At 45.3% G+C, this 24,795-nt stretch overlaps 1 protein-coding gene across 2 annotated transcripts in view; it reads right to left on the bottom strand.

Annotated features, from left to right (window-relative positions):
- The window catches only part of NELL1 (neural EGFL like 1), a 313,642-nt gene extending 290,174 nt beyond the window's left edge, over positions 1-23,468 (bottom strand). Inside the window, exons 1-2 of one of the 2 annotated variants that reach the window (XM_036383625.2) lie at positions 23,284-23,468; positions 19,152-19,280 (exon numbers count right to left, since the gene is read on the bottom strand). In XM_036383625.2, the coding sequence (XP_036239518.1) occupies positions 19,152-19,280; positions 23,284-23,332 (178 nt within the window). In that variant the 5' untranslated portion in view covers positions 23,333-23,468. The remainder of the gene's footprint in view (positions 1-19,151; positions 19,281-23,283) is intronic. The other variant, XM_036383624.2, reaches the window with a different exon arrangement.
- Positions 23,469-24,795: the final 1,327 nt, after the last annotated feature.

Here is a 24,795-nt window from a genome sequence, read left to right as displayed (position 1 = left end):
ATCAAATAAAATGAAAACTGTATTTAAAAAAACAAAACAAACAGAAAATCATCCTGGTGCCCCACTTTTTCTTAAGTCACCAGCTTTACAAAAATGAGACCAAGATTAGAAGGATGATCCAAAACTAGCAACACTCAGTGTAGGCAGTCCCTAACACTTGCTGAGGATGAAAACACACAACAGCATCACAAAAACATTCTTGTTCACTGAAGCAGGTGCTTCACCAAAGCCTCTGAGTCAAGTGGGATCCAATGCACCAACCCCCTTCCTGCACACTGGTCTCACAAAACATCTTTTGAAGAACTGGTAAAAAACACAAAAAACCACAAAAAAACCCACGAACACCAACAGTGCAAAACACTAGTGATAAATGCCCATTCCCACTCACTTCCACTCTTCTAAAAGCACTCCTCAGTCCACACAAGTCACAAACAGATACAAAAATCCCCAGAAGGATGATAACACTAATTATGGGGATCATCTCCAAAAAGAATCATTTCACTGCCAAGCAGAGAAATGCTTCAGGTACTTGACCCTGCCTACCTACCAAGGGCAAAATGTAGATGTCTGCAGATACCACCAATTTTTTGGTTTGAGCTATGGGGATAAATTCACATAAATTTCTCTTGATATGCTAAGAAAATAGAAGACTTCACCTGCCAGCAACCTAAAAGAGAGGGGTCAAAACACCTCCCCCTTCTCTGAAAATCTCTGCTACCAGGGAGCACCAAAGAGGGCATGATGTATTCTCATAAGCACGTCTCTGCTTCTGAGCATTCTCGCCAGCATGAAAAGACACTGTAAATGTTTTTGCCTTGCTAGCTCCACTCAGAGTCAGTAATAAACAGTAGGAAATCATGTTCAACAGCACAGCTTCCTAAATAATGATTATTCATTGTAAATCACTTTTTACATGTTGCTTCAAACAGTGTTTCTCAAGAATAAGATCCGTCTGCAGTGAAATGCTTGGTGATTTTAATATGCAAGCCTCCTACAGAGATGATGTCTCATTTTAATTATTGTTTCGGTTTAATGGGTTTTCATTAAATTAGAGGATGGAGCAATTACCAGGGTGAACTGCTAATGTCACAAAGGTAAGTTCCCATGACTATACAGCAAAAGCAGTTCCACTAGAGAAGGTGGAAAAATAGTGTTATTCCATGTAAACTCTGCTTTTGCATCATGCCAAACTACCCCTGGCTATACGTGCTCATTTATTGCTGTCATTTTGATAAACATGTTTGTAAACTAGTTTACAAATAGGTCTCCCCTAACAAAATTCACCTAGCATTTAAAATTATATATGCACCTATAAATAAAAATCCTTTCAGGAAGCCACTGCAAACCCAGCCCTAAAACTCCAGTTGCCAGGAGCAGGAGAATTTTGAGTCACTGAAATCAAACAGAGAATACTTATCAAATCATAGTTTCTCCTCAACCACTAATTTAGCTGATTTAGTGGCTTAGTATCACACTCTTCACTTCTTGAAAATTGCCTTGACTTGAGCACCAGCTAGAGTGACCACACTCATGCTAATTAAGTAGATGTCAGAGAGTCTTAAGTCCTTTGTTTGCTTTATCAGCGTTTCAAACTGCACCGGTGCAGAAGAGATGAGAATCTTCACTCCATGTTTCAGAAGGCTGATTTATTATTTTATGATATATATTGTATTAAAAGAAAATGATATACTGAAACTATACTAAAGAAAGAGAAAGGAGACATGAGAAAGCTAGCAAAGAATGATTATACAAAACCTGTGACTGACCAGAGTCCTGACACAGCTGGCTGTGATTGGCCATTAATTAAAAACAATTCCCATGGCACCAATCAAAGATGCACCTGTTGGTAAACCATCTCCAGACCACATTCCACAGCCAGCAGATAATCATTGTTTACATTTCTTTTCTGAGGCCTCTCAGCTCCTCAGGAGAAAAGTCCTAGCAGAAGGATTTCCATAAAATATGTCAGTGACAGCAGCCAGCCACAGGTGCCTGACGTGGCTGGGCAAGCACAGCAGCAGAGCCTGTAGCGAGAAAATTCCCGTGGGCCTCCTCCCTCCAGGGCTTCCTCCTTGGCTTTTCCACCCACAGAGGCAGAAAGAGCAAGGGAAGCACTGGAAGGAAAGCAAGGGAAGCTCTCCAGCAGCACAAGGAGAAGCAGCAGCCTGGTTCCACTCGAAGGCCAGCTGAGGACTGGCACTGTCACCAACCCAAGTGGCTGCCATGGACCAACACCAGACACCTGCAGGCAGCCAAGGGCCTTGGAGCAGCTCTCCTGCTGTCACCAACAGCCACCACTGTGCTCAGGCTACACTTCACCTGTTGCTCAAGGCAGCCCCTTGAACCTTATTTCAAGTATTTTAAGCAGCTGCTGAGCTCATCTTCTCAAGTAGGCTCCGTTCCTTCCTCAAGGGATTCATGCTGAAATCAAGACTGTTTACAAATGGTTGATCCCTTAAATTAAACGCTTTGTTGAAATGCTCCAGAAGTTCACTATCACTAAAAGCACATAATCTGCTCTTAAATCATGTGAGTTAATCAAATTACATGTGTTGTCAGTTAATTAGTTCAGGAGTCGCTGATTGTATCAACTTTCCCACTGCTTACCTACATTAGATAAGGTTATCGTGTTACTGTTCCTGTAAAGATTGCTCTTTGCCAATTTGTAAAATAACATTTTAACAGAAAGAACGTGGACTTACACCAGCAACACTGTGAACAGAGCCAGTAGCAACACTGGGAAAATTCAGGAATTGCCAAGAACCATTCCCAGGGTGCTATCCATTTTGCTGGAGGAATACTGGCCATTCCAAGGACCTATTTCAAGAATATATTAAATACTAATGTCACACACAAATAATGAGCCACTCGAAAATATGGCTTCATGAAAAAGCAAGATAAACAGTTTTTTCCTCCCCTTCTACAAAGCATTTTTAAATATGCTTGAAGTCACACAAAAATATTACAGATTACTTTTAAAAAATTATAATATATATCAAAACTTGACAAAATACAATCTACATTTGTTTAAAGGAAACTTACGGTGGCACCAGAAGGTGAGGAGCCCCTAGAACTAAAAATCAGAAACAGGAGATAAGTTTTGCAAAAAACTACTAATTGTAGGTTTGGTCTTATTTTCTCCCATTATAACTCCATGTGTGTTTGTAATCCAGAAATAAAATATAAAGTTAACAGAAGAGAGAGACAGATCCACTTACATTTTTGAGCAGTAGGTAATAATTCTGATTTCTCATTGAGCACTATTCTTTCTTCCAGGTAATAACAAATACTGGTCCAATAATGGCAACAATGTTTAGAAAAAAAACCCACAAGTACTTCTGAAGTGCTTTATGATTCCTAAGTTTTCTATGAATTTAACAGATACAATCAACAAATAACCCATTTCAACAAAATTTTAAGATCCAGATTCCACAGGAGCAGGAAACAAGGAGAATGCTAAGTTACTCTGACTTTGTTGAAAATCCCAGTCTAACTTCAGCAAAGCCATACAGAAATTAAAATTTGCCTCCCTAGTGAAAACCTGCACTCTTAAATGTGTAAATCAAAATACTGCTTGAAATAGTTCATTAAAAGGGAAGTTTCAGCTAAGCAGAAATCTGACTTGGTTTCTTCACTGTGGAGAGAGGTTACTATCCTAATGCAGCTAACAGACCTGGGTACACCCACACACAGGTTTTAATTTCCAGTCATTTTATCACATGAATAATCCAACTAAAGGCAATGAAATTATCCTTGGAGTTGGAAGCAAGCATATGCTGAAGTGCTCTCTTGGTTCACAAACTCTCAAAGACTTGACAGTCTAAATAGTTTTTTAATTACTTTTAAAGCATAGGTCATGTATTGCTAAAAAGTTATGATTTCAGGGTTTTTTTATACTCTATAAATGATTTATACAAGCATTAAACAGCACATGTTTCATGAACTAATTCTCCCTTTTGTTTTCTTACCCCGAGGAAAAAAATCACTTCCATGTTATTGCTAAAGCAAATTAAATCCTGGGTGTCTGTTTTATTTATTAACTGCATGATAATAACATGAGGCATAATACATTTGTGAGAGCCCTTCTCTACTGAAGTATAATTTCTGCTGTCAGCCTCTTTATGTTTATATTCAATATTCTAGATGTCTTTGTTTCTTGGAACGTACATAGGCACACATTTATATTTTCTCCCAAAATAAATATAAATGCTATTGGTGAAATGTTTCACAACACCCACAACAAAGATCCATAAATAACTAACATACTTAGTCATTCTCCAGGAGTTTTACATGATTTGAGAGATTTGATAATTTCTTTTAAAAAGTCACAATAATAACTGTTTTATCTTTTTACACCATAATTATGATTTGGACCATTGCTTTTCTTATTTCACCCAAGCATACCACAACTCATGAATAAAATATGACAACTTTGATAGCATCCATTGCTGTGGGTTCATCCGTAACAGGAAACGTGATTGGGGTACTAAGAGCTCCCTTTTCTCCATAAGCCTTTGTTTCTGAAAATAAGCTTTTATTTAAATAGAAATGCCTCATGTCCCTTCTCTTCTGCATTTCTTGCTGTTAGCAGTAACACCAGCAATAATGTTTACTTTTATTTTTAATGATCACATTTTGAAGCGATTAGCATGGCACGAAGCAAGGTGGGCAGTATATCCCATCTGAAAGCTGCCATTCACAAGACATCAAAAAACATTAAAAGCATGCCAGTATCAGAGAACAAAAAGCTAAAGCAGAGGACATGACTTAGACATGAGAGAAATATGAGCAAAGCTCTTCTTTTTCTGACTCCATAATTATTTACAATAAAGGAAACCTAAATTTCTTCCACTATTTCCCAAACAAGATCACTGTAACTAATACTGCAGGGTCCTCCTACCACAGCTTGTCAGTACATTCCCTGAAAAGGAAGGTTGGGATAAATGCAACACATGAGGTTTCCAAATCATCAGCATTTACCAAATTATTCTACAAATGTCATGTTTTAAGGCTGTGCTGCTTGGCTTTCGAAACAGCATGATGAGCATCTGTGGAGACCTCCACAGACCACGAAAAATCATGACACATACACACACAAATCCCACTCCCCTCCCACACATCTTGGCTTTGTTTTCCCCAGTCCCCAGGAAGAGGCTTTAAAGTTTCAGAATTATTCACAATGAGCTGAAGTAGAGAGAGAGAAACAGAGGCAGATATGAATGCCATCTGTAGCCAGTCCATCTTAGAAGCAACAAGTATTTAAACTCCAAGATCCAGTTCTTGTATGTGTTTCGCTCTAAAACGATCTTTATGTTCTGTATATCTTTATGTCACATTCCAGTTCACAAAAAGTTTTAAAAAATGAAAATAAAGACGTAAAAGAAGGGGGCTACACAATACAGAACTAAGCTTTACAGCACAAATTGATCTCCTCTGGGAGTGTCTGTTCCCACAGATGCCAAATGGAAACCTCACAGCTTCAGAGGAGGAGTCACCTGGATGTGCAAGGGAAGACAGACCCTAAAACAGCCCCTGCAGCTGCAGTGATCCTGTACAATTTGTCCTATTTACAGTACAGGGGACCCACAGCGAGCTCCATTGTAATTTAAGAAATGTTACCACAAAGGAGGGAGGATGAGGGACAGAAAAACTGTAATGAGAGGCTTTTAGGAAGTAAAACCAATTCTGAGCTGCTGGACTTACTGCTCTAAAATAGTGATTCACAGATCCCTGTCATAGAATTACAGGACCAGCTATGTTATTTTAGCAGATATGCAGCCTATAACTAAGGACATCATCCCATGTTGGAGTGGGCATCAGGCACCAAAATCAATTTTTGCCCATTCTATTAAAAAAAATAAAAACCTAATGCACTCTGTATCTTTGAATAGGCCAAAAAAAGCAAGACAATCACATGATATAACACCATAAAACCAGCACAGTACGACATGAATACTTTGTGCCATTTATGTGGTGAAAATGAAAAAATAACAGAAAAAACGTCCCCCCTCGTGTATCATTTATACACCCACACCACAGGTGGCAGGATTGTTCTAGAATTTGGCACAGAAGAAGTAGGTTGAGGTCTCAAGTAGCATCTACTCTTTATTCTTGATAGACAGTTCCAAGACAGCAGGATTTTTCATCACAGGAAATGGTCCATTCCTGGCTCCTTCATTAGGTCTGGTTGTATATGCCTTTGTGTATTTCTTTAAGGTACAAAATCTTAAAAAGAAAACTCGTGAAAGTAATTACAAATAACACCACTTCCTTTTAGGCAAAAGATGTCGCTGTGTTTAGAAGTAATTTAATCAAGTAGGCCAAATGTAAATATTTTGCTCAGTTATTAACAAGTTCCTACTAAAATTGGTTTAAAATGTAAGATATCACCACCCTTGGGCTCAAAATACACAATAATAGGCCGCTTTGTTTCACTGCCTACAGTAAGAACACAATTCTTGAGCAGTGCTTTTCCCATCCTCTGCATTTCAAGCAGCTGTGGCTCAGCAGTGCCCTACAAATGCTCCAGTTCTGCCCTCTTTTGATGCAGCATCTGTCCAGCAAACCAGAGCTGCATATGAGGGGCAGGATTCTTCACCCAGGACCACTCAGGCACTTGCCCCAAGGCAGCAGAGCTCGGGTGCCAATCCTGCTTCACCCCAACTTCCCACAGCTCTGACCAGCACCTGGGCCCATCTGACAAGATGCTATAGAATATTCCTCCTCCATTTTAATGCTTGTTTAATAAACAAGGAGCTAATTACAGGATGGTAAGACTGAAGAGTACCCATTTGCCAAAATCTTTGCATGGAAAAGACAGTTTTTGTCATCGTCTTATTTTGATGAGGATACAAGAAACTCAAACTGTTAGTCCTGCTTTTATCTGAGTTACTTTCACTGTAAGGACCACATGGTGTAGAACACCCTTACTAGCAGTATCAGAAACTAATTTCTGCATCCCCCCTCAGCCCATTAAAGAGTAAAGAGCTTTTCTTCCTTTTCTGCTTATCTTCATGACAGGACTTTGTCAACAGGTTGCCAGAAGCATTCAAGGCTTTTAGCACACTCCAGAAGTACTTATCCCACTTCCCCTCTGTACTTCCCATCGTGGCAAATGAAGATAGATAAGCAGCACAATTATTGTCTCCCAGGAAAGCAAAAATAACTGTCAAGGACAGAGGCAATATGTGCTCAGAACTCTCTCCTAATCATGACAGACATGATGGGAAATCCAAAAAATGTCAAGTAACAGAAGGCAGCATGACAGCATTCAGGATGGGGGAGGGGGAAAAGGTAAAAGTAGAAATTGGTCACTGTTGTTTAATGTGACTAGGTTTCTATTTTAGTCTACACTTGCTTGGGAGCAGGGGGCAAGGGTGTTTTAAACAAAGAAATACTGAAGGAGAAACTCTGAAATTATTCACAAGCTATACTTTCATATCAATATGTTGGATAAATTTTACACCTGGACAGGTTTCTAACATAATTCAGACATTAAACAAGAAACAGCCAAGACGGGATGGGTATATAAGAGTATTTTAAAAACTACCTCTGGGAACTAACAAAATTAATAGCATTTTATGTACCTTTGAAGCATCAAAGCATTGTTTAATAATTATGTCTCAAGTGATCTTTAATTTCCTCCACTGAAGATGATTCATCTCACTCAACCCTTCCTAGCTCATTGGATTCAACTGCAGATTCTTTCTGTGTTCTGAAAATGGTTTTTGCAATGGAAAGTAGCCTCACTTAGACTAACCATTAAATTGAAAGAAAAAATTTTGTAGTGTGTATACAAAACAAAAGATTAGCTATATTAAAAGATTAGTTATATTAATATATATATATATATATATAATTTATAAGTTAGGCAGATGTCTGAATTAAAGTATCACAGGAAATCCTTGCTCAACCCTCTGGGGATGAATATTCCAAAACCTTTCTTAATTACAGCATCCCACAGCCAGTGATCACAGGTCACAGTCAGTGCACAAAGGAAAGAACAAAGAGGAAAAACTAACAAACAAGGATCTTAAGTGTTGCTTCATCTTTACTGTTCAGGACTCACCTTGAACAGTAAATCCACCATATCCAAATCCTTCTCTGAAGGCAGAACACACCAAGCTAATTACTCCAGCACAGTACTTGAGCCTGCTACAAATATTAGTGAATTCTGTAACACTGTTAGAGGAATGGGCATTTTTACAGCAAAAGTAAGGTTCTAATTCACTGACACAAACCCCCACATTCTCCAAGCTGCATCCTCCAAAGACACTTGTGAAATCACAGTACACATCAGGGGTACTTTACAGCAACCCCAAATCTAAACTTGCTGTGCTTTTCCTGATTATGCTGCCTTAATGCTGCCTGTAGAAAAAGCAAACCTTCACCTAATCCTGCTCTCCTGGCCCAGGACTGCAGACTTTGTGTTTCCCATCCAGCCACAGCCCCGTGCCCCTCTCTCCAGGTTGCTTCTCCAGCTGCTGGGCACAGCCCCCTTTACTCTGCACCTCTCTCCACCACACCTCAAGTTAAAGTCCTTGTGTTATGAATTGGTACGAGGCCAGATTTTGAGCAGGAAACAGGCTCTCGTTTATTAAAACAAACTACAGAGGACAGGGAGTTTGAGATAAGCCCCAACTCCCACACAACAACCCAAAGATAACAACGTGTCCCAAACATGCTGGGTTCTCCCCCAGACAGTAGGTCCTTCAGAAGGAGAAGAACCCCAAACCCACCTGAAGCCCTCATTTTGTAACCCCTCTCAGGTCCAGGATTGGTGGGTTTGGATCCATGCATTCACCTCCCACCCCCATCAAACCCTGGACCTCCCCTCCCCAGGACCCACAACAAACACCCATCAACTCACCCCAAAACAACAATTCCCAACCCAGCCCCAAGTCAACACAAATGGAACACCATTTATAACACTTGTATTGTCCTCATCACAATTTGCCATCAGCTGCTTCCTTCTTGGCCTCCAGCTCCTCCACAGAGCTCTCCCTCACCTCTCCCCTCCTCTGAGGCCATTTGTGGCCCTGCCTGTCAGATCTCACCTCATCCCCTGCTCCCCCTGCCAGAGCTCACCTTCCCTTGCCCATCCAGGTGACTCCTCCTCTGAAGCTGTGAGGTTTCCATTTGGCATCTGTGGGAACAGACACTCCCAGAGGAGATCAATTTGTGCTGTAAAGCTTAGTTCTGTATTGTGTAGCCCCCTTCTTTTATGTCTTTATTTTCATTTTTTAAAAACTTTTTGCGAACTGGAATGTGACATAAAGATATACAGAACATAAAGATCGTTTTAGAGCGAAACACATACAAGAACTGGATCTTGGAGTTTAAATACTTGTTGCTTCTAAGATGGACTGGCTATAGATGGCATTCATATCTGCCTCTGTTTCTCCTGTTTTCCCCCTGTGCCCAGCACCAGCCTGGGTCCTGCTGGCTCCCAGGGGAACCTGCCCATCCCAACCACGTCCTTGTCACTCACACACTCACTCCTTGCTCCTACACTGTGGGAATCCACAAAATCAGAGGGTTTTGGGAAAGCTGCAAAAGGCAGGCCCTCAGAGACAGCAGAGCTGTGATTAGAGCTGAGCAGCAGCCATGAGATTGGTCAGCAGAAAAATTATTTAAAAAGTAGAAAAGCAAGGACAACTAGAACAATGGTCTGTGTATTAATGCTTGTCTAGAATAACTCCCTAAGCTACAGAAAAGTTTATCTAGTGAGATATTAGGCAGTTTGAAGCTTAATAACGGAGCTCTGTGCATTGTGTTTTAAGGCTCACAAGCAGGTATTGTATTCGAAATAAGCAAGCATTGTTTTAACCAAAGGTACCTGTGCTTATAGTGGTTGGATAGAACTACTGTCAATGTGCTTTTGCTTTGTGGGATTGGGCAAAAAGCTTATAAAGTGAGTTGTAGCATTAAGTTCTGTGTCTGCTGCCTGGGATGTGAGCTGGTGGCATCTTCCCATTGTCATAACCATGGAATGAGAGTGATGCTGGAAAATCAAACAGCTCAAGGCACGTTCCCAGCAGTCCTGTCCTGTTGGTGATTTGTACACAAACCCCGGCTGGTGATGCTGCACCTCCAGCTTTGAGTCCCCCTCACTCCCAGCTCCTACAGAGGGAAGGGCTGAGAAGCAGGGAAGGAAGGAAGGGGTGAGGAGCAGGACAAGCACTCAAGGCCCCAAGAAGAGCTCAATCCTGCTGCTGGACACAAGCCCAGAAACCATCTCCAGCAGGGAAGTCCCACTTCCCTCCATCCTGCCAGGTGCAGGCAGCCCAGGTGCTGGCATCCTATTTAAATCCTTATTTTAGCAGTGCTTCACAGACTCTGACAAAGGGCTAACACCTCTGTCAGCACTCCAGAATGGTGGGCAGCTGCCATGGCTTCTAAGGACCAGGCTGGAGCTGGGAAACACAGGGGAACATCTCCAGGGATGAGTGTGGAGCACCAGTGAGGATCCCACTCTCCAAGGGATGGGCTGGGCCCTGTTGCTCACAACCCCCCAAACCTCCAGCCCAGGGACAGAGAGACACTGGCAGAAGAGGTGTCCATGAGTGCCTGCAGAACCAGCCCTGAAAGCAGGTGAGCTCTGAGTAAAGCTCCAATTCTGCCATGCCCAGGGAGAGGGGGATTCTCAGAAGGGTAAAGCACCAATTCTGCCATGCCCAGGGAGAGGGGGATTCTCAGAAGGGTAAAGCTCCAATTCTGCAATGCCCAGATGAGAGGGGGATTCTCAGAAGGGTAAAGCTCCAATTCTGCCATGCCCAGGGAGAGGGGGATTCTCAGAAGGGTAAAGCTCCAATTCTGCAATGCCCAGATGAGAGGGGGATTCTCAGAAGGGTAAAGCACCAATTCTGCAATGCCCAGATGAGAGGAGGATTCTCAGAAGGGTAAAGCACCAATTCTGCCCTGCCCAGATGAGAGGGGGATTCTCAGAAGGGTAAAGCTCCAATTCTGCCCTGCCCAGATGAGAGGGGGATTCTCAGAAGGGTAAAGCTCCAATTCTGCAATGCCCAGGGGAGAGGGGGATTCTCAGAAGGGTAAAGCTCCAATTCTGCAATGCCCAGGGGAGAGGGGGATTCTCAGAAGGGTAAAGCTCCAATTCTGCAATGCCCAGGGGAGAGGGGGATTCTCAGAAGGGTAAAGCTCCAATTCTGCAATGCCCAGGGAAGAGGGGGATTCTCAGAAGGGTAAAGCTCCAATTCTGCAATGCCCAGGGGAGAGGGGGATTCTCAGAAGGGTAAAGCACCAATTCTGCAATGCCCAGGGGAGAGGGGGATTCTCAGAAGGGTAAAGCACCAATTCTGCCCTGCCCAGGGGAGAGGGGGATACCTCAGTGGACAGCCAAGAGGAACAGCCCAAATGAAGCAGCACAGAATGCTGCCACACCTGAATGGTACCACAGGATGGGGCAAGAGGCTGATCCACACCTCAAGGTGTTTTTACTGACAAATACAAGGGGTTTTTATCTGATGGAAGCTGCCTCTCCTTCATGAACTCATGACCCTTGCACTGTTGGAAAGGAATTATTATTTCTATTTTTTTTTCACCAGGTATTGCCCAGCATCACTTGAAGCCTAGGACAGGCAACATGGGGTAAAACCCCAAATTAACCCCCCCCTTACAGGAAGCAGAGCAGGCCTGCACAGTGTGGCACATCAATGGCAAAATACCTCGCGCTGACCTTTAAAAAATAAAATCAAAGCTCACAGGTTCAAGGAGCTTGCAGAGTTTCCACAGAGATAAAGCTCTGGTGAGCTGCAGGACACCTCTGTGAGGGGACACACTGCTGGTTCTGGCCAGCCCCACCCCAGAGGGCAGCCCAGCCCCATGCCCAGGCCAGCAGCACCTCAGGCAAAGTGGACTTTAAAAGGGAAAAAACAAAATCTCATCCAGCTGGAGGGGGGCAGCTGCACAGACACACACCCAAGTGCCAGTGGGCAAGACCTGGTGAAAAAAAAAATAAAAATAAAAACAGCCATTCCTTTCCAACAGTGCAAGGGTCATCAGCTGCTCTGCCAAGTGTCCCAAAGCAGGAGGGGGTTGCCCCAAAAACCCTGGTGTTCCCACCAGAGGGGATATTTGGATGCACCACCATGGGAAGGTACCAGAGCTGCTCACTCCATGACACCTGAAGGCAGAGCTAAGATTTCCAGCCACCATGTTGTGCCTTCCTAATTTTTCTGCTGCTGTAAGATTTGTGCTCTGTAAAAACAATACTGCTGATATTTAATATTTGCCATAAAGGTAGCAGGAGAGATCCCACAAAAAGCAATGACTCTTGTCTCATTATCTCACGTAAAGAGGGACTGACGCCTGCATTCCAAAATTAAAGTTTATCTCTCCTGCCCACTGCAGACCTCCCACCCCCTGCCCCAGGAAGAGCAACGGCATGTTTGCTCCCTGAGCTGTTCTCTGCTCCCTCTCACCCAGCCCCTGGCTCTGTCCTGAGCCCTGCAGCTCCCACACCTTGCACATCATGCTGCCATAACAGAGTTTAACACTTGGAGAGGATTCCAACCCTGGCCACAGCACCCAGGCCACTGGGACTGAGGGTGAGAAGCTCAGGCCTGTGACCGTGTTCACAGGGGTCTGAGGATGAGGGAAGAGACGAGGATCTGACTCCATGTTCCAGAAGGCTGATTTATTATTTTATCATATATATTACATTAAAAGTATACTAAAGAATAGAAGAAAAGGTTTCATCAGAAGGCCAGCTAAGCTAAGAATAGAAAGGAATAAAATGATAACAAAGCTTCTGTGTCAGACAGAGTCCAAGCCAGCTGGGCTGTGATTGGCCATTAATTAGAAACAACCACATGAGCCCAATCCCAGATGCACCTGTTGCATTCCACAGCAGCAGATAACCATTGGTTACATTTGGTTCCTGAGGCCTCTCAGCTTCTCAGGAGGAAAAATCCTAAGGAAAGGGTTTTTCATAAAAGATGTCTGTGACACAGCACACTGGCCCTGGAATTCAGTGAGCACAGCTCAGTGCTGAGCTGCTGCCCCAAAAGCATTGCCAGGGCACAAGAAGCATTTCCTGAAGACTGCCCCACCAGAGACAGAGGTATTTTGTTCTGATAAAAAGGGGTGTGTGCTTATCCCACCTCCCCTCTACACTCCTGATGACAAGATCAATTTAGGCAGTTGTTCTTATCCACCAGCCTAAAACACAGCAAAGCTGGCCAGCATCCAAACCTCTTTCAGTTCAGCACTGCAAAACCTGACTGAAATTCCTGGAGTGGAATCTGGAAACACTTCCACTCTCTAAGTGAGGAATTAGTCTTAAAAAAGCCAGGATTTGTAAAACACTGAAGGAAAACACCAACAGAGAGGAGTGCACTTCTTCTGGAAGCTCAAGGGTCTCCTGGGACTCACCTCCACCCGCCTTGGAAGTGCAGCTTTGATCTCTCTTTTGGCCTGAAGCAGGACAGTCCTTTTTTTCCAGGAACTCAACAACTATCACTCTTTTTCTCACAAAAACATTGCCTTTCTCTACACTTTAAGGCACTTGTTATTCTTTCACCTTTCCTGTAGGAGCCACGAGAGTACAGAAAAGCACTCAGCAGTGTCTGGCACAAAGTGGGAAAAAGGAGCATGACTGAACCCTGAGCTGCAGCAGCTCCAGGCCAGGTGTTTCTCTTAAATCCAGTGGCTGTGTAATACAAGTCAAGAAATGGTCAAGAACAAAGCACTGCAGATCTCCAGACTTTGAACAGTACTCAGTGGTTTCTTTTGCTGAGTGCTAAACATAGAACATGTAGTAAAAAGACCATTCCTAATTTAAAGGCTAAGTTGAAAAATAGTGCCAGATTGCCAGTAAAGGAAACAGCAAAGCCTTAATAAACTTTCAGGGCTGGGGGGGGACTGTTATGTAAATAAAGGCTTTAAGTCTCTGTTAACTCCAAAGAGATGTTGCAGGAAGAATTAAAAAGAAATAGGCATAGCTGACAGGTTGTAAAGGGAATAAAATCTCACTTCCACAACACAAACTGAGCATGGAACAAAAGTCAGACTGGTTGAAGTAATCCCATCATTTAACAGCTAGGCTAAAAACTGGTCCCAGTCTACCCAGAAACAGGATGGCCAGTTTTGCCTTATTTTTGCCCCCTTTTGCCTTAGTTTTCATCAGAGCTTTCCTCTGCTACTGAATTCAAGATCCTGGTAAGCCAAAGTCAGGACAAGCCCTGCTTCCCTGGTATCTGAAACAGGGAACAGGGCTGAGCCCCAGCAAGGGAGCCATAGCTCAGGGTTTCTTAATGCACTATTTACAATATTTACTATTTGCATTAATTGTATTATCTACAGTTTACAGTATAATCCTGTTCTGATCCTGTTCATCTCTCATGCCTGTAAGACACCATTTGTAGATCTCTTACATTCCATGTTTGTCAGATGTTATTGTAAGGCACATTATTAGGTGAGAAGTTCGTCTTTTCAGTATATTTCTTTGAGGCAGATTTTCCACCCAGCCCCACAACCATTTCCTTGACTTCCCTGGCCTCCTAGCTGAAGATGTGGGTCAGATATCGGGGTCTTGGGTGCCCCATTGCCCAAAAGCACCCATCAAGAATCTCCACTCACCCTCCTTTGCCCTTTCATGCTAGAGCAAATCATCTGCCCACCGAGACATCCTCTCCCATGTTTGTGTGTGAAAGTTAATAAAAGACAAATAATTAAGACACCAGAATGTTATGGATCTTAAGAATCAGACTGTTTGCAGAATTGCAATTATGAGTTCTATATCTACATTTCCTCTAATGCACATTGTCAGCACTTACACTGCTCTGGTTTTTTACTTCCTCATCCCCCTTTCACAGAGAATGGAACTGAAAAATTCAAATAATGGAACTGATCAATCAAAAATCCAGCTGAAATACTCTAACAATCAAAGCCCATGCCCAGCAGGACAACTCAGATGACTACACTTAATTATAGGTTTCTATGATTTTCTGAATTAGGAACAGATTTGCTTGCCCAAAGGCAACCCACATCTCTCAATTGCCACTTTGGTTCTACCATGCTGTCACACAACTTGCAACAGAGCTGAATTTGTTTCTTAGCCTATAAATCTGCTTCACTCAGAAATCTGAGGTTTGGCTGTTCATACCAATATTATTAAAAAATCAGAATACTCCACCAGCTTTACTGGGATGGTCTCAGACTGAAATCACAAACTCTTCAATGAAAATTCTTTCTGCATCTTCTCTAGGATAAATTAAATAATGACACCACTTCCCAGAAACTCTGTAACAAAGAGTATGTCATTTACTGTAAGAGAGCTATCACTGATGAAAAGTCAAATTAAAAATAATATTTTCCCTTTTTTTTGTGCATATTTTCATATCACCCCCCTTTTCCATTTCAAGAATGCTCAAAACTTACAGAGCTTTCTCTTTCAAATAGTTTAATTCACAAAAAGAATAATTGCTTAGGAGAACATTCCATATTTCCCTGAACTTACCCTGGACACAAAACTGTCTGGATTGGGGAAAAAATTACCATTTCTCTACCTCCAAGATGCAAACTTGCTGGAACACTCTCAGTTTGAACAGCTCCAGTATAGCCATTTTAGAAAATTCATCTCACAAGACAGAAAATGTTCCACAGGGAGCTTTTATGTAAGCTCAGAGCCCCCATACACGCCGTCAAAGGCGGCAGACAAAACTGCCACTGTGAAAATGTGGTAAGGACTAACCAGAGCAGAGCTGTGCTGAAAGCACCACACCTTCCACCTGGAATAGCTGCTCCAAGAGGATACAGTCATTTTGAAACTCAGTGCTAACTTCCAGGCTTTCTCTCCTCTGCGAGTGTGTCACCCGGTTTGAGGCTGGTGCAATGCCAGTGAATGCCCCCATGAAAATACATTCTCCCTGGTGTCTGCTGTGAGATGGGACCAGGAATAGAGCAAAGCAGGCTCCAGCTTAGGAATAAAGAAGAGAAAACTTTATTAACCTACAACCACATGTAAAAAGAAACACACAGAAAGAATGAAAACCTTCCAAAAACATTTCCTCCTCCTCCCACTAAATTTCCAATACATCTGTCTCTCAGATCACCAGCTCTCAGTCCATCACCACCCTTTAGATAATCAATTCTCAGCTCATCAAGGAGAGAGGAGTCCCTCTTGTGCCATAGGCTTCCCCTGGAAACAGAGTTGAGACTCCTGTGTTTCCTGTCACACGTGGCACCACCCAGAGATCATTTGCCATCGTGACATCTTCCTTCCATGCCCAGTGCTCTCACCACTGCACATGCACCAGAGCTGCTTCTAGGGCTCCCCTTTTAAAGGTGCTTTGTCCAGTTCCAAAAAAGCACAGTCTCACTTTTGGGACACCTGTCCCCCCCCCCCAAATTCACCCCCTGGGGCCGAGGGGTGTCAGGAACAGAGATCTCCTCCTCCACTGAAGATCGAGGGCACCACCACCCTCCTCAGCTGTTGTCTCTGTCCATGCACTCCTTCACATAACATCACTGAACTCTCTTGGCTCCGAGCCATTGCCTCCCCCTAGATGCAGTCTCTGTGTCACAGGAAAAATGGTTCTGTCCATGGCTATACAAGAAAAGTCCAGCCAAAGGCCACTCCATCACCTCCTCCCTCCCAAGATTCTTTTCCACTTCTCTCGTGGCCCATTTCCTCTTATCTCATCTCTATCTCTCTTCTCATTCAGCTCCTGGAGGATCAGCATTTGTAAGGTTTCCATTCATCCATCATCATCAAAAGGGTTAAAAATCTCAGGCTCTGCCTGTCCAGAACTCCCAAGGCTGCCCTGCGTCCCCCCCTTCTCCTCAGCCGGCTGCTATCCAATTCCAAGGTGGCACAGGCACACCACAGGCTGGCTCTCTCCCTCTCTGTCTCTCTCTCCTGGGAGAGCTGCCTGATGCCTCTCAGTGCTCCTCCACCCTTCCATCCTCAGGGCCAGCCAGGCAGGGCAGCTCTGAACCTTTCACCCACCAGAATTAAGAGAAAGTTTTCCTGGGAGTTCTCTGCTTTTAACCCCTGTGTTCTCAGAGGCGTATCCATGTCCCCAGTGGCCACGCCAGGTGCCAATATTCAAATCTGAGCACCTACTGGTTTGACCACAGCATCCCAAAAAAATCTCACTTCTTCTCAAACCACAACAGTGTCATGTTGGACCAGCGGTTTTTTTGTGGATCTCTGTGGAATAAAGTATTACTTCTGTCTTAGACATAGCAATCTCCCATACACTCCAAGTTCCATCCTGGTTTTACTGTATGGCAAGATAAAAATCCAAATTGAGTAGAGTATCTCCTGGTTCCAGCCAAAGGACATGGCCCACAGCCAGACTGTAGCTGTAAAGTCACCTCTGCTACTGAAAGGGAATCCCTACAGCTGCCAACACACTGCTGACATTTAACAAGTAACAGATAGGAACAAGAAGGGCAGAAGACAACAGGGCAGCTTCAGATTCCATCCCAGCTGACAGCAAAGGCCTTCAGTCTTCTCACAACCCAAGGGCTGATGAGCTTTACCAAAGAGAGCCACTTTCCTGAGCCACCTTCCAGGAAGTTTTACACTAGAGGCTTTACTCAAGAAGAGAGCTATTCCTGTGTGCATTAGCAAAAAGCATTTCTGTTCTGGGAATTAAAACAAGCTTTATGTACCTAACTACAGTCTTCAAATTATTTATTCATTTCATACTGTGAATGTTTGTTTATTGCTTCCCATGAGCATCTATCTTTCAGCATATCCATTCATATGGATTTTGTAAGTCCCACCTTTCTTACACCAGTCCTAAGTTCCCAAATTACAAATGGACAAAAGAACAGAATATCCAAAACATCTTCACCATTAACATTTCAAAGCTACTTTCAGTATCAGTGGTCTCAATCCAAGTCCTGACAAACACATCTCAGACTTCTTCCCTACAGCTCTGACCACCAGTCTGTGAAAACTCACATTGCAACTCATCAGTGTGGTTGCAATTAACTGCATGAAATAGCAATTGGAACTATTAACATATTTAGGCCACTGCAGTCCTTAGAGGATTGACTATAATGTATTATTTGTCCATAATACACAAACCTGGACTCAGGGTATCAAGAGAAAAAAAACTGATACCTTTAAATGAAAAGAACCAATGCTGCTCTTTTGGACACTAATTTGGGAATCAGTGAAAATTAAGCTGCTTGTTGTATCATAAAAGACAGAAAACAACTCCTGAGGTGGTCTCCAGAAGCAGCTCTGCTCTGACTCCTAAACTGGCATTGACCAGATAAAGAATGAAGCAAGATTGCAGACCCACTTCCCTGCACTGCAGATCCAGAACTGAAGCTGAATGAGATCATAATCATTTGCCTCTAAAAACAGCTACAGAAGACAGATAAGAAAAAGGGTCTTCAACATTGACTGAAGCACAGTAAAGGAAAAACACAGGAAGCCTCCACAATAAAAATGTTTCCAATAGTGCCTTAAAATTCACATGTTAATCTCAAATCATATAAATGTCTTTCCTGCCTAATTAGCATATTGTAGCAACTCAGTGCTTCCACCCCATGGGACACTGTCCCTTAATCTAGACCTTACCTAAACACATTGAAAAACTACATCCAGAATCTCACTCAGTAAAAATACAAAAGAAAAAGCCCAACATAATTTTCAAACACTTCACAAACTTTACGTTAGAATACTTAATGAAGGGGGAAAAAAACCACAAAGTGACTTATCTTGCCCTTGACTTAAACACGAAAGCATTCTATTTGGCCCCCTTAGCAGTTTTCACAACGTTGATGAAAGATTTGCTACATTACCAATCAGTGTTAACACATTAAATGCCTTCTCATAGTCACACAGCTTTAGCTGTGTGCCTCTCTGCATGTATATGACCACAGAGAAAAAAACCCACAAGTCCACCCATTGGAACCACTCTGACATATTTAGTGAGAAATAAATATCAGGGAGTATTGAAAACACACCCAAAATTCCCTTGCCACTACCTGACAGCACACACACACAAAATAGCATCTGTATTTCAAGAACTAATTCCAAGAAACAGACATACAAGAAAGCAATAATTAGGTAAGACCACCATTACAGGGAACCCTTTAAGCATCAAAGCTGTCCTGAGCTCATGCAGACAGAAGCAAGATAAGAAAGCAGAGGATGTTTCTCTCACCTTGGAATAAGAAGGCTTTGCTGGCATTGTGTAGTCCTGACACTTGTGTTACCCCCAGGGTTGTATTCACCAGATCCAGCTCTGTGATGATATCAATTTGTAAGCCAGGATCCATTCCAAATCCTACAGCTGTTGGAGGCAGAGAGAGTTAGATCAATTTTCATTTCAAATCAGGTAACGGAAAGAATAGAGAAGAACATCTAGCACAGACATTTCTAGTGCCTTCCCACTCACACACACACACAGTACACAGTAATTACTTATAAGACAGTAACTGAGAGGCAGGAAAGAGAAGATATTCTATTCCAAGTCTTTCAATTAAGCTATTTCCTTCCCAGAGATTTTCCTGTGCACATGTTAAAACATTCTAGAGCTGATACATTTATCCAGTATCTTCAAAAGGTTCAAGAGTAACAAATAAAGAAAAGCATAACCACCTAGGCAAAACCATGAGAGAGATTTGCAGCATTCATCTGTTGGCCACATGATTTCCAGGGAGATGTAAGGGCTGAAAACTCCTCTCACATTTCCTGCCTGGCTGTGACCAACTGAGCAGGCCCACTGTTCATCACCTAAACCCAATCCCTTTTCCCAAGTGGACCAAAGGAGCATGGAGCAGATGTGGAAGCAGGGCAAAGAGCAGCCTCCTGTAGGCTAAGAGCCTTGGGTGGCTCACCAAGGTATTTGCCACTGCCTCTGCTGCTGCCAAAGCCCACATTCACTCACCCCAGCCAGCTGCAGCACCCCTGGGCTGCAGGAGCACCTGCTGGGAAAGCAGAAATCTAAACCTGAAATTCATAAAAGGCTTGTGCCCAGGAAAAGCCTGGGTACCCCTCAATCTACCTGGTGGGATTGACATAAAAGACACAGACTCCAAAATTCTGAAAATGCTGTGTTGAAGAGTGCAGGGCAACATGATGGTTAGCACACCAAATTCATCAAAGATAGCTCATTTTTCCTAGGGATGGGAAGAGAGCAGCCTGCCCTCAGTGTTTCTCTCAACACAGCAGGAAGAGTGACATGAGATCTGTGCCTGAGACACAGGTCAAATAGCTCGTGTGGAATCCAAACACTTTCCTAATTACATTTTTCACTAACATCATTAGTAACAGGCTCAAAATGAAATCCTGACACAGCTGAAGTCAATGCTAAAAGTCCCATTGACTTCCATGGAGCAAGGACATTACCTGTAAAGCACGTCCAGATTGATTTCCACTAAGTAGACTTCACATTCAGGTCTAAATTGATTGATTTGTTATTCCAGGACTATACTTCTGGATCATTTAAGCAGCAAGTACTCTAGTTTGATTCTTTGAAAGGCTCTGAGAAATTACTGAGGTGTACAGAATGAACAAGTTACATACACTACTCATAAATCTTCTGTACTCCAGAACTTTCTCTTTTCCTCAAGGATGAAACGTTGATGGAATAACATGCTGTGCTAACATAGAGGATTCTACTCCACAAGGGACAGAGCATTAAAAAATACTGAAAATACAGCTTAGGAGGTCTCTAGCAACCTTACTCTACAAGGAAAATTAAGATCTAGAGGCATTTGATGGAGCTGAAGCTCCAAGAGTGCTGACACATCCACACACACAGTGCTTACATAATGATATGGGGATAAACACATTTTTGTAGAAAATTGGAATTGGGACAATATTAGCGAACCCAGATAAACTTCTCCAAAGGTAAAAACTTCCCAGATAATCAGCAACTTCATCAGGCTTTTTGTACCATCTTTGACTTCCACTGTAGGCACTGAATGACCACAAGTGACAACATCCACACTGGTGGACTAAAAACACCTCCCCCTCCTGGAATAAAGACCAGAACCAAAACAATAAAGGACTTGTTGTTCTTCTAAGGTTTTCATTGAGCACAAAAGCAGCACAATGTAAATTGTGTGAATTTACCTACCAGCAAAGCCAAGTGTTTGCTGTCCCTGTGAGAAACAGAGTATGCTGTCCCTCATTAGAAAGGGCTTACATCTATTCAAATCAGCAGTAATCTACTGATATGAAGGGAGGTCAAGTAGGTACTAAAACTTGCTCAACAGAAAGGACAAACTGTGTTCAGTAAGACAAATCTCAAACCCATTAAAGTAAGTGAAAGCTCTGTCACAGCCATCAACAGGGTGGGGACAGAAACCACAGCGAGCAAGTGTAGGCACTCCCATAAATCACAGTAGCTCCACTGCTCTATTAAAGCTGTTTATTCCACCCTGAATACCCAGGGCTCAACAAGTATACATCACTGTAGCTCCACAGGCTTCGATTTATGCCAGCAAAGGATCCTGTGTGACAGCTTCAGTGTGTTCTCGTCCAGCTTTTAAAATACTTTTGAAAACAGAGACCGGTTCTTATGTCACAGTAACTATTTAGCAAGAGCCTACACTGCTTTAAATACCTAGTCATTTTCCTGAGCTGGGTCTTCAAACGGCAGCAGGCACTCGAATGCCGAGTTAATAATTAATAAACAACAAATCAGCAGCCTCAGTATGATAAGCAAGTCTCCTTTTCCCCTGTGGTCTCCCCCAGTCTATCAGAAAGATACCACATGCATATCAACCACACTTGCATCTAGCATTTCACGCTGTCTCTCTCCAGTGGAACAAGTAGCTGGAAATGCCATCTCTTTCTAAAGTAAAAATTAAGCATCAAGCAGTCTGCTCTCGCTGGAGAGCTGTGCAATGCCTGGGCCCGATTCTGGATGATGTTGGTTTCAATTCCTATTTAAAGTAATTGGGCCATTCCCCTTAAATCAGTGGCTTACACAAGCAACAGTCCAAGTGCTTCAGGCAGGTGGGCGGGAGTAGAAATCATCTCAGGACTTGGTGGATTCAGCCCAATGTGAACTGAAGGCACTACAGTAGATTAGAGGATTAAGCCATATAATTATGAATGATGTCACTAGGAAATCCCTAAAAGAAATTAATTCTGCCTTACAGCTCTGAAAGCTTTTATTCTCTGCTTCTGCCTTTATCACTTACACCCAAGCACCAGCAATCATGCCATGCTCCATCTAGCTAATGTGCAGCCATGCAACATATGCAGCACATTTATAACGTCCTCGACATGTGTAACGTGCTGTCTGGGGATGGAAAAACTTTTCCTTAAAGCACACTCAACACAATCAAGCCATTTGCACGTACCCACGTGAAATCAGTAAAATAGTAAAGAAGAGGTTCTAGAACAGGCATTTTGCTCTCTCCTCTCACAACTTCGATGGCAATTGTTGCACACAGAGAACTTTCCAAGTAGCAGAGTTTTGGGTCCCTGCTGACCATCTAAAATCTCCGTATGCACTATCAGGGGTAACACCACTATGAAAGGGACGGGCAGTATTTTCTTCCAACTATTTTTATGTCGCATCTCTCTGTAGATTTTGATGAGCTTATAATTACTATAAGAATTTAATTACAAAACATTAATTCCTTTGCATTTTGATAATTGTGCCGGGTGGTTTCCCTGAGAACAGCTAGAAAGCAGAAAGGAGAAACGTGTTCCTCAGCAGCTCCAGCCGAGGAGGAGCGCTACCCGGGGACCAAGAACAAAGCCTCCGCAAGGAACAAGAAGCGCTACTCGGGTCGCGCAAGGCTGGAGAGACAGCGGAGCCGGCTGGAATAACGCGCTGCCAGCCGCATCACGCCCATAGCGCCGCGCCCCGCGCCCGGCACCGCGGGCAGCACCGCGGACAGCACCGCCCGGGCACGGGCACGGACCCGGACCCGGACCCGGAGCCTCGCCGGCCGCCGCTCCGTTCCCGGTCCCCGCGGGGCTCAGCCCGCTCGCCGCTCTCGCAAAACTTTCCCACGCCCGCCCCCGGCCCCCGCGGAGCGCCCGCCCCACAGAGCCCCGAGCCCGGCTGCGCCCCGCGGAGCCCCGAGCCCGGCCCGCCCGGCGCGGCACGGCACGGCACGGCACGGCACGGCACGGCGGGGGATGCCCGGCTCCGCACGGCCGGGGCGGCTCCCGCTGCCGCCGCCGCCGCCTCTCCGCAAAGTTTCCGCCCGCCACCGGCGCGCCCCGGGCGGCGGCCCCGGCCCTCGCTCCCCGGGGAGGCGGCCGGGGCGGACCCCGACCCCGCCACGGAGCCCAGCCCCGCTACGGACCCCGGCCCGGCCCCTCACCTGCCCCGGCGGCGGCCGCACACGCCCAGAGGAGCAGGAGGAGACCCATCGGCGCGGCGCGGGCGGCGGCGCCCGCTCGCTCGCTCCTTCCCCGGCCGCCGGCAGCTGCTGCGGAGCCGCACCGAGCCCAGCGGAGCCGAGCGCAGCCTCCGACGCGCGGAGCGGCTCCGGCAGGAGGCGGCGGCGGCGGCTCCGCCCGCTGCCCAGGCGCGGCCCCGACGCCCCCGCAGCGGGGGCTCCCCGCCCGCCCCCCGCCGTGACGCGCACCGGCCCCCCCGGGCCTCGCCAGCGCCGCCGCCCGGCCACGGCCGCGCTCCGAGCGGAGCGGCCCCGGGCCGGGAGCCCCGCACCGCAAACCGGGCCCGATCCCATAACGGGAACCCCCGGGCCGGGAGCCCCGCACTGAGCACCGGGCCCGCTCCCGCAACGGGAACCCCCGGGCCGGGAGCCCCGCACTGCAAACCGGGCCCGATCCCATTACGGGAACCCCCGGGCCGGGAGCCCCGCACTGCAAACCGGGACCCCCGGGCCGGGAGCCCCGCACCGCAAAGGGAACCCCCCGGGCCGGGAGCCCCGCACTGAGCACCGGGCCCGCTCCCATAACGGGAACCCCCCGGGCCGGGAGCCCCACACCGCAAACCGGGTCCGCTCCCATAACGGGAACCCCAAGGGCTGGGAGCCCCGCACCGCAAACCAGGCCCGCTCCCGCAACGGGAACCCCCCGGGCCGGGAGCCCCGCACTGAGCACCGGGCCCGCTTCCGCAACGGGAACCCCCGGGCCGGGAGCCCCGCACCGCAAACCGGGCCCGATCCCATAACGGGAACCCCCCGGGCGAGAGGGGCCCCGCACTGAGCACCGGGCCCAATCCCATAACGGGAACCCCAAGGGCCGGGAGCCCCGCACTGAGCACCGGGCCTGCTCCCATAACGGGAACCCCCCGGGCGAGAGGGGCCCCCGCACTGAGCACCGGGCCCGCTCCCATAACGGGAACCCCCCGGGCCGGGAGCCCCGCACTGCTGCAGCATGTCCCGGCCGGTGTGCAGTGCCTCCAGGGCACCTTGTCCTTCTTCCCGTGCCTAAGAATCGACCCTCATCAAGTATTTACTCTGAGTAATAATTTATGCCACGTATGAATAAACAAAAAGAAGTTCTGAGGTCTGATACAGAAAGCTGCGCCGTTCCTCGGCTTCTTGCGTGTCCTTGCTCAACTCCCTTAACTGTGCTTTAAGCCTCTAACGTGTAAAAGGGAGGTAAAGTATTTAAAGATACTCGTGAGCCATGAGAATCTGCTCTGATAAGCTGTTCTAAAACCTGTCTTCAAGTATTTCTTCACTCCAGCCTTTTAATTTGGCTCGGTGCTTGGCAAGGAGCACGCTACCACATGCCTCTGTTAAATGCAATACTCTTCCCTGCAGAACACCTGATTTAATTTGGAAGGACAGTTTAGTGGCCCCAGATGATGTTCCCGCCCTACAGAACAGGAACAGAATGGGATTTCCAGTCGATCTACA

This window comes from Molothrus ater, chromosome 6 (genome assembly GCF_012460135.2).
Source record: "Molothrus ater isolate BHLD 08-10-18 breed brown headed cowbird chromosome 6, BPBGC_Mater_1.1, whole genome shotgun sequence".
Taxonomy (NCBI): Eukaryota; Metazoa; Chordata; class Aves; order Passeriformes; family Icteridae; genus Molothrus; species Molothrus ater.
The sequence above is the reverse complement of the archived record's forward strand: the minus strand, read 5'-3'. Positions and strand labels throughout refer to the sequence as shown.